The 10,522-nt window shown below is 39.0% G+C and overlaps 2 protein-coding genes across 2 annotated transcripts in view; one reads left to right on the forward strand and one right to left on the reverse strand.

Annotated features, from left to right (window-relative positions):
• The first annotated feature begins 197 nt into the window (after positions 1-197).
• Positions 198-3,285, forward strand: LOC111380724. The gene is made up of 4 exons (XM_023004357.1): positions 198-639; positions 809-906; positions 2,795-2,848; positions 2,958-3,285. Exons 1-3 carry the CDS (start codon positions 375-377, stop codon positions 2,837-2,839), a joined length of 408 nt encoding a protein of 135 aa, XP_022860125.1. The 5' UTR covers positions 198-374; the 3' UTR covers positions 2,840-2,848; positions 2,958-3,285.
• Positions 3,286-9,415: 6,130 nt separating this feature from the next.
• The window catches only part of LOC111380719 (transmembrane protein 230-like), a 1,764-nt gene continuing 657 nt past the window's right edge, over positions 9,416-10,522 (reverse strand). Inside the window, exon 2 of the mRNA XM_023004354.1 lies at positions 9,416-9,864. Within this exon, the coding sequence (XP_022860122.1) occupies positions 9,743-9,864 (122 nt within the window). The 3' untranslated portion in view covers positions 9,416-9,742. The remainder of the gene's footprint in view (positions 9,865-10,522) is intronic.

The following is a 10,522-nucleotide window of genomic DNA, read 5'->3' on the forward strand; positions in this document are numbered from 1 at the left end:
GATCCGCCTATTAAACTAATAGCTCAATGGTACTTTAGAATGCAAGTATTAAAAAAGATTGAGGGCTTCTGTGTAAATTTATACAGAGAGACAAACATCCCACGCCTGTCTGGAATCCTTTACTTTTCTCCCCTAATTCCCGAAAATGACCCCCACTTTCCTGATAATTACTTCTCTCTCCCTCTATCACTCTCTCTTACTAAACCCCTTCTCCACTCTCACTTGTGTACTTTTTCTTCTTCTATACACACAGACCAACCTTCTTCCGATCTACGCAAAGTACCAGTTTCTCTTGTTCCATACGCCATTTTCACTGAGAGAAAAAGTTAAGTCGAAGGGAATTTATTTAGTTTTTGTTAATTAATTAAATAAAAATGCCGATCAAGAGTGAAACGACGCCGCCTCCGAGAATCGGGAAGATCGGGCCGTACACTGTATTCGTGACACCTCCGCCCACACCCAATCCGAGTGTGAAACCGGATTCTCCCAAAAAAACCGTTGACGTTCCGGTTCAGGTCCAGACGCCGGTTAAAAAAGTTATACAGCCTCCTCCTCCGGTTATGGCTCCACCAGTGCAGTACTGCGAAGATAAGTCTGTCTTTGCTTTCTTCTGGGACGCCGTGTCCAAGGTCCAAAGCGGTATGGTTTAAAAGACCGCCTTCTTTCTAGTATTTTAAGTTTTTATAGTAATAAATTATTTTGTTCTATTTCTACAGATTTGTAAACATAGGTGAGTATAATTATTATTTTCAGGAATGCTTAATTATAAAGAAATCAACATTCCAAATTTAATTAATAATTTTTGTAGCTCATGCGCGTTTGGATGAGCACGTCGCTCATTGGTTTGGCTTGAATCAGTCCAAGTATCAATGGGCATTGGATGATTACTGCGAAAGAAATGGAAAGGTGAGTTTTTGTTCCTTCTTTATTATTTTTAGTTTTGAAAAGTTAATGTTATTTTCTGATTCTTTCATGATAACTTACTGTATATTATGGTTCAATGCATGATATTCTTGAGTCATTTCCAAAATTGAAGAGTTACTTGAGGCCATAATTATGCATTTACTGATCAAAGTTTCAGTATGCAGCTCGCTTGAGACATTATTTTTGTTGCCAAAAGGGAGAAAATCGTTGAAACATTTCCTGTTATGGGAATTGGATTCCTGTGGAAAATGAATTAGACAAATGATGTTTCCTTACAGCTTTTTCTATAACCCAACTTACAAAAATTAAAGGGCTTGGGTTTCTACTAAATTGCAACTTCATTGCTTATACAGGACTTGAGTGCAGAGTAGAACAATGAGATGTACTGGTATCATTAGGTTCCCTGTTCGGTGGAAAAATAAGTGTTATCCGTGGGATAAGTAGAAATAAAACTTACAATGTAATGTATTAAATGCCTCACATGCTTCTATACCCGTATTCATGTTAGTTGCTTTTGTGGATAAAATTTTTAATTTGGATATTTTTTCCTTATTCATCAACAAAAACAATCCATATGGAGAAGTGTGTCACTCTACTTGAAGGGTTAAATTCGTAAGAGGAAAATTCCATATAGCATGGCAGCAGTAATGGTAATAGCTGTGTTTTTGACAAATAAAAAGTCTATTGACGAGCTTTCGTTGTGAAATAGTTTGCTTGCATACAGGATTAGACGAGCTTGATCATTTTGACTTTACACGAAATTTTGTTGGAACAAGGCTTGCTTGTGTATTTTCAGGCAAACATGTAAGAAGATGGGGAGAGTAGAATATGGACTAATGTGGTGCCCAACGGAATAGGATTTTCTAGTTAGTAGGGGTGTATCAAATGGACGACAAACATTGGTTAAAAAGCTGTTTAAGCTTATGCCTCCTCAAATCCCCTCTCGAATGAAATTTTCATAGAAAGTCTCAAAGCTTAATCTTTAAGTGCATTTGTGAGGTTTGTCTTGCATGACAAACATTGTATAAAAAAGCTATTTGAGGGTTGGGCCTCAAATCCGGTCTCACTCTAGGCTTTCATAAAAAGTTTCAAAGCTTAATCTTTAAGCGCCATTTGTAAGGCTTGTTTTGCGCGAAAACATTTTGTTAGTTGCCCTAACTTTTTGGGCTATTTCTTTATAATCTCTAACGTTTTGTGGACCATTACATTTTCTTTTATCAGCATTTGCACGAAAAGGGAAGGGACAATTTATAATAACTGGTGGAGGGTGATGGATAAAGAATGAGAGGAAATTAATAGTGACAAGGAGCTTGATGTTGATGATAACCTTAAAGATCCTTTTTGACATTGATATAAGAGATTTTCTAAGTTGATCTAATTCTATTAGTACATTACAATTTTGATTCGTGATTGTTAATTTGATAACTTATTATTTGCTGCTTTATTAGTATATTTGTTTACAAGTTGGACTTTTAATTTTGTTAATTTGTTTTATTATGAATTTTTTAAGGTGGTTTATGATTTATCATGAGCATATTTTTGTATTTTTATATTCATTTGAATTATTTTATTGGTTTGTTTAAAGCTTATTCTTTACCTTATCTCTATGAAAACGATTCAATACCTGATTAAAGCCTTTTTAAATTATGGCATCCAAAAAGATCGTGTAGCTAACTTAAATTTTATGGGGAATAACTTAAACTTTGTGAGCATGTCCAGGTCCAGTGTTTACAGGGCATGAATGTATTACTGCAATTATTGAATTTGTGAATGTTCTTGGATTCTAATATTGCTGCTTGGAAATGGTCTCTCCAGTTATTTGACCATCCATATGAGTTGATCTAATATATGTGATACGTGCTGACTACAGAACCAAACAGAGGCAAAAGCACAAAATGGAATGCGAAATGTATAACGCAAGCAGGTACAATAATGTAACATTCTTGATTTATTTTTTATGGTTCAGAGTGGAGAAAAATGGTTGTCAGTCAGTAGTATTTGGAATGTTGTATGTGGATTCTATCATATTTCAGGGTATCTTTCAAGCAAGGACACCTGTTTAAGCTCGAGTCGGTGGCATCCACAGTTGGAGTATGAATAACGTGTGCTAATGCATGAAGGAAGCTCTTGTCAAATGTACTAGTTTTGATTTTTATTTTATTTTTTCTTTTTTTTGGTTGTTATGATACTACTGCGGCTGATATCATGTTATATTTAATGCTGTAGCCCTGTGTAGTTTTATCTCAAGTCTGCAAAGAGCTTTTTGATAACCCTTATATAGAAGTGCCTAATTCTATTTGGTACCTTTTTATTTTGATACTTGCAAGCATCTGGGTGTTATTGGATGCTATCTTTTCACCATTTTGGTATGTTTACGAGGATTATTAGTCAGTTTTTGGAATATTAAAAAAGTTCCATTTTAGTGTTCTACCATCTAATTTTACGTTTGAAACATGAACTTTCGGGTTTTTGCATAGACCCTTGCCTTTCGAAGGCATGAACAGGGGATTGTTGTGAAATTCGAATGCTCTGGCTTCTACCTTCGGCCATTTGTCAGCACGATAATGGCTGCTTCGCCATGGCTAAGAATAATAGCAGAGTGACCTCTTGGAGCAAGAGGTCCTGTGAGGATCCACGGACATTGGGTCATACAACATGACATGAAATCCATGGGCACTTCGATGGTTGCAATCACCACGATCTTTACATCCCTGACATTCTCACGTAAATTTGGTGTCCATTAATCACTTGAGACCATTGTTCCTGACTGACCTGAGATTCACTGCAAATCTTAATTGCCAACTTTAGTTGAATTTGAATGTTACTCAAATGTAGCATTGACACTATCAATCAGCTTGAATTTTAATTGACAGAAGCTATTTGGTTGCCTTGTGAACAATATGATAAACCCCCAATTAAATTTACAAGTCCAAGTCACAAGACGTCAAACGGCCAAGCAAGCACAGGGTGGGGAAGCCAACAACCTGCCAGCAGGGCTTAATGGGAATCTCTAGAAGGATGCTGAGTCATTAAATTTTTTAGGGTCTGTCAGTTTGTTAGAGTTGGTTGGGAAAGGGGTATAAATAAACATGTAAGGGGAGGCGAAGGGATACGGAAGAAATCAAGAAATAGGGGAATGGAGAGTCAATTTCCATTAAGTTCTCTTTTACACTATTTGTTTCCTTTGAATCTATTCTACAGAAAATTTCTACATAATTCATCTTATTCTCAGTGGTGGTATTTTTTTTTTTTTATTATTTTTTTATTATTATTTTTTTTTTTTTTTTTTTTTTATTATTTTTTTATTATTATTTTTTTTTTTTTTGTTTTTTAACAAAATTTGGGCTGAATTTCGGATTTTACCCTACCAAAGAGGTATCAGAGCAATTGATCCAACCTCTACAATCACAACCCTTCCAGATCGTGTTGAGTCATTAGAACAGCAGGTAGCAGCTAACCAGCACTTCAGGCCGGCATCGGCAGCATGAGGCATGAATTTCATCAATTGCAAAATGAACTAATGGGCAAACTTGAACTGCTAATGAGGACGAGGGAGACCCATGAACGTGATAGGAAAGAAAAAGGTGTAGCCATCGAAAACTCTTCGGGCTTGTCACCAGTGATGGATGGTGCGCAAGCAAGTACAAAGGGGAGTCAAAGCAATGGAAGTGGGGTAGATAGTGGCTGGAGATTTGAATTGCACATCAGACGGTTGGATATGCCTGTGTTCAACGGGGATGACCCGGATGGATGGGTTTTTTGGGTCGATTGCTATTTCTAGAATGACAGATGAAGAAAAGAGGGATGCAGCTGCCGTTTGCCTGGATGGGGATGCCTTAGCCTTGTTTCCATAGGAGGAGCGTCGGCGGAATATGAAAATTTGGGAGAAGTTGAAGGTCAAATTGTTGCATCAGTTCCGATCGACACAAGAGGGTTCACTATGTGCGCAATTTCTGACCCTCCATCAAACGACCACCGTTAAAGAGTATCGTCAACAATTTGAGAAGCTTGCATCGTCGCTGTAAAACATCTCCAAGGATGTATTGGAGTGCAATTTCATAAATGGTCTCAGCCCTCGTATTAAAGCTGAGGTCCAATTGTTGAAATCAGTATGCCTGGAACAAATAATGGACCTGACCCAACGAGTGGAAGAGAGAGATGCTATCATAACCCTCAGCCCAAGTGCATCCAACCCAAACGGGTTGAAAGGAGCCTAGAGGAGTCTTAGCCCACAAAATTCCCAAGCCTCTATAAACTTCCTGAGACAAACTGTGCTCGTCAATCCTACTCGTCGAAACCCATCAACACCTTCAAGCGATTGATAGACGTTGAACTCCAGGCAGAGAGGGAGAAAGGGCTATGTATAGGTATGACGAAAGGTTCACCATTGGACATCGCTGTAGGAATAAGGAGCTACAAGTGATGGTAATTAGGGAGAATGAAGAAGAGGATCCCGTAGGTGGGACGAACCAGGTTTAGGGGGCATTGAGTGTGGCCATGTCAACGAGCAAACAGGTGGCACCAGCGGCGAAGTGATGAGATTGGGAGCACCTATCGAACTATCCATCAATTCGATGGTTGTCTCACCACTCTAGAAACAATAAAAATTAGAGGGAGCATTGGCAACAGAGGTGTGATTGTACTAATTGATTGTGGGGCCTCACATAATTTTCTTTGAAGAGGCGGTTCAGCAATTAGGACTATCGCTATCCAACACCACCGGATATGGAGTTATAATGGGCATGGGGCTAACGATTAAAGAAGAAGCAATCCATAAGGGAGTGAAGCTACAACTTCAGAATGTGATGATAGAAGATGACTTTTTGCTATTGGAATTAAGCAGTCAGACATCATTCTCGGGATGCAATGGTTGCGCGAGTTAGGAGAAATGCAAGTCAATTGGCAAACTCTGACAATGACCTTTACCGTAGCTGGAGCACGGTAACATTGAAGAGGGATCCCAGTCTGAGTAGAACTTCGGTGTCTATGACATCGATGTTAAAAGCGCTTAAAGCCCATGGTGAAAGGGTGTTGCTGGAGTTGGGAAACATTACGGTACAAGCCAATCCAATTTACTCGGAAACCCCAGAACTGATCACTAAGGTACTGGAAGAATTTCATCAAGTCTTTGAGATGCCTAACTGTCCTCCTCCCCTGAGAAAACACGATCATGCTATTAATCTACAGCCCAGGACATCCCTAGTAAGTGTGAGACCTTACCGATATCTTCATTTTCAGAAGAGTGAGATTGAGAGACTAGTTCAGGAAATGTTAGCAGCAAGTTTAATTCAGTAGAGTGTTAGTCCGTTCTCGAGCCCAATTTTGTTAGTTAAGAAGAAGGATGGGAGCTGCAGGTTCTATGTGAACTATCGGGCTTTGAACAAAGTGACAATTCCTGATAAGTATCCAATGCCAGTACTTGACGAATTGCTTAATGAGCTTGGGGGTGCTACCATATTCTCCAAGATAGATGGTATCACCAAATTAGGGTGAAGCCAGAAGATGTACCGAAGACGACGTTTAGAACCCATGAGGGACATTATGAATTTCTCATCATGCATTTTGGGCTGACAGACACTCCGACAGCCTTTCAATCGCTCATGAATGAGATTTTTAGGGGTTACTTACGGAAGTTCGTGTTGGTGTTTTTTGATGACATTCTTGTTTACAGTCGCACAACTGAGAAGCATAGAGATCATTTGAGAACAGTGATGTAGGTGTTGGCCGACAACCATCGATATGCTAATGAGAAGAAGTGTCGGTTCGATCAACGGGAATTGGAGTATTTGGGGCATGTTATTTCAGCTTCTGGGATAGCGGTGGATAAATCTAAAGTGATAGCTATGAGGGATTGGCCGAGGCAGACAACGATCAAGAAATTAAGGGGATTTTTAGGACTCACGGGATATTATCGTCGGTTTGTGAAATCATGTGGGAGCATAGCTTGGCCCTTGACGCAACAGTTAATAAAAAGACAGCTTTGCATGGATGGAAGAGGCAAAGGAAGTGTTCATAAAATTGAAAAATGCCATGATAACTATGCCAATTCTAGGATTGCCCAACTTCACACAGCCGTTATGGTAGAAATTGATGCCTCCGGGTATGCAGTACAGGTAGTTCTCATGCAAAACAGGAGACCCATTGCGTACTTCAGTCAGACACTCCCTCCACGGGCTCAGCATAAGTCAATATATGAAAGGGAACTCATGGCCATCATATTAGCAATACTGAAATGGATGCATTATTTGTTAGGCAGATTTGTGGTGTAACCTGACCAACGAAGCCTTAAATTCTTGCTGGAACAAAGGGAGGTGAACCAGGAATACCAAAAATGGCTGGCTAAACTTTTGGGGTTCGATTTTGACATCGAGTATAAGGCTGGTTTGGAAAATAAAGCAACAGATGCACTTTCTAGGGTGGACGCTACAGCAACATTATTGGTCCTAATTATGTCTCATACCCTGAAATTAACAGCGATCGAGAAGGCAGTAGAAGACAATACTGATCTGGGACGGGTGCTAAAGTCCCTACAAAATAGTCAAACACATTTTCCTGGTTATTCCTTGTTACGGGACAACTTGATGTATAAGGGCAGACTTGTGCTACCAAGAGACTCATCGTTTGTACAAATAGCCTTACAAGAAAGACATGACAGCAAGGGAGGAGAGCATGGAGGTTTTCTGAAGATTTATTGAAAAGTGGCAAAGAACTTCTATTGGAAAGGCATGAGAAGGGACATCAAGGCATATGTAGCCGCGTGTGAAATTTGTTAGCAACACAAGTATTCCGCCCTGGCACCGACGAGACTGCTCCAATCGCTACCTGTTCCTGACAAAGTATGGGAGGATATTTCGATGGATTTTGTGGAAGGGCTGCCAAAATCAGAAGGGTTTGATTCAATTTTCGTTGTAGTAGATTGTTTAAACAAATACACACATTTCATTGGCTTAAACACCCATTTTCAGCCCCATCAATTGCTGCAATTTTTGCTAAAGAAGTGTTTAAACTACATGGAATATCTCGTTCGATAGTTTCGGATCGAGATAAGGTGTTTGTGAGCCAATTTTGGAGTGAGCTTTTCAGATTGCATGAGACATCACTAAAGCATAGCTTGGCCTATCATCCACAAACCGATGGGCAAACGGAAGTGGTAAATAGGATAGTAGAGACATATCTACAGTGTTTTACTTCAATGAAACCAAAACAGTGGTATCAGTTTCTTTTTTGGGCCAAATACTCTTACAACACTTCTTATCATGTATCAGCACAACTCACCCCTTTTCGCATTCCATACGAATGCGACCCACCCTCGTTAATTCGCTAAGAGGTGGGTACCACAGCCATCTCATCCTTGGAACAACAAATGCCAGAACGAGATAGAGTTTTGGATGAATTAAAGATACACCTCCATAAAGCCCAGCAACAAATGAAGTTGGCGACTGACAAACATAGAAGAGATGTGGAATATGTGGTCGAAGACTGGGTTTATGTGAAAATGAGACCGTAAATCACTAGTGGTACGTCACAAGGGAAAGTTAGCCCCGATTTACTACTGACCGTTTGAGGTGTTAGCCAAGGTAAGAAAGATGGCCTATCGCCTCTCACTACCAGTTGCTGCTTGTGTCCATCCTGTTTTCCATTTTTCGCAACTAAGAAAGATGGAGGGAAACGCTCCAGTAACATCTTTCCTACCCCCCAACTCGATCAAGATTGGGAGTTACTTGTGGAACCAGAATTTGTCTTGGATTCAGACAGCCAAAACAAGGTACAACGGAAGCTATGGAGGTCCTGATTCAGTGGAAGGGTCTGTTGCCTATGGAAGCAACGTGGGAACCATTTGACTTAATAAACAAGTAATTTCCTTCTTTGAACCTTGCGGACAAGGTGACTGCATTGGGAGGAGGGGTATTTGATAAGCCCCCAATTAAATTTACATATACAAGACATCAAAAGGCCAAGCAAGCACAAGGTGGGGAAGCCAACAACCTGCCAGTAGGGCTCAATGGGAATCTCTAGAAGGATGCTGAGTCATTAAATTTGTTTGGGTCTGTTAGTCTGTTAGAGTTGGTTGGGAAAGGGATAAAAATAAACATTTAAGGGGAGGGAGGGGAGGGGATATGAAAGAAATCAAGTAAGAAATAGGGGAATGGAGATTCATAATTTCCATTAAGTTCTCTTTTACAGTATTTGTTTCCTTTTGAATCTATTCTACCCAAAGTTTCTACATAATTCGTCTTATTCTCAGTGTTCTTTTCTAATTCTGGGCTGAATTCCGGATTTCACCCTACCACAATATAGAAATATAAGTCACCAATGGTGAAACAGTATAACCAAGGAGCACATCCTTAATGCCCAAGGAGAACATGGAAAGTTGAAATGTGAAAGAGCAATGCTGTAAAAGAAGCAAAAAGCCACAGAAATCGTTTGCCTCAATTATGAATAATCTATCGAAACAAGAAAGTAGCAAATGATTTTCAGTTCAGCACAACAATGAGATCCAAGTAGGTGCAGATAGATTCAGTGTCACATATAACAATATAGTATAACAAGAAGAATTTATGCCAAATGATCTTATTGACAACTAATGAACATGTCACGCACGAGCCATACTCATAAATAACACAACCCTCGTGTTGACTCACGTTAACAACTGTCTGCAAAGGGGCAAATTATATTAAACATATACTGCGTCTTGGGTGTTACTTATATGCAAACATAGTCACTAGCAATAAAATACACAAAATTGGAGATAAAGTGAAAGAATAACGAAACTAATAAAGATAACCTTTGTACATTGTGTTGGAGTCACTGAACAACTCTAGACAGCAGGTATGTTGGAAAAGGAGAACTCTTTGTATCCTATGTATGCATAGTATGAAATCCGTGTATAATAGAATCCAGGAATGAACAGAATTCCACCCAGTATGGCGAAGAATAGCCCTACAAATACATTATTAAATAAAAAAATGTAATATTTGATAAGAGAGTGGAATTATGCTAAGGAGAAAATGCCTTAGCGGGCTGCTTGGGGAATCTTACATAGAGATTGTAAAAAACACTCATTCACAAGAGCAATGTAATACCAGTAAAACATATTGGAAGTCATGTAGAATAAATTAACATAACCAAAAAATATTTGAATTTTTAAATAAGCTTAGCATCTGATCTCCTCTCGATTATAAGAAAGAACCAGACACACAATGTTAAAATCTATAAATGATCTATTAGAATCCAATGTATTAAACTTTGTCGAGGTTAGACGACACCTTCATTTACAGGTAATTCTTCATTTCACTGACAAAGTCCTAATACTGCACATGTATATCCATTAACAAAAGGAATCATTTTTTTTTTCTCCACTTAACAAGATCAATTTCGAGACTGCAGTATAAAATGTACCCTTTATATCTTATGTATCACTAAAAAAGCCCCCACAAATAGATCACCAGAAACAGAACAGCTTCAAGTTGCCGAGAAGGTGGGTGAACGGGAAAAATAAAATGAAGTAATACCCGAAAAGGCAATAATATGCGAAGATTCTGGCATTATGCAGTAAAATACTAATTAATTTTTAACGTGGTCCCCCCCCCCCCCTCTC

Source organism: Olea europaea, unplaced genomic scaffold (assembly GCF_002742605.1).
Source record: "Olea europaea var. sylvestris unplaced genomic scaffold, O_europaea_v1 scaffold2194, whole genome shotgun sequence".
Taxonomy (NCBI): Eukaryota; Viridiplantae; Streptophyta; class Magnoliopsida; order Lamiales; family Oleaceae; genus Olea; species Olea europaea.

What these genes read in the sequence shown, in the direction of transcription:
- LOC111380724 (XM_023004357.1), top strand. Translation starts at nt 375, where the DNA reads ATGCCGATCAAGAGTGAAACGACGCCGCCTCCGAGAATCGGGAAGATC. An exon ending in CGTGTCCAAGGTCCAAAGCG is followed by an intron (nt 640 to 808) that starts GTATGGTTTAAA and finishes TAATTTTTGTAG; the next exon opens with CTCATGCGCGTTTGGATGAG. An exon ending in ACTGCGAAAGAAATGGAAAG is followed by an intron (nt 907 to 2,794) that starts GTGAGTTTTTGT and finishes TGCTGACTACAG; the next exon opens with AACCAAACAGAGGCAAAAGC.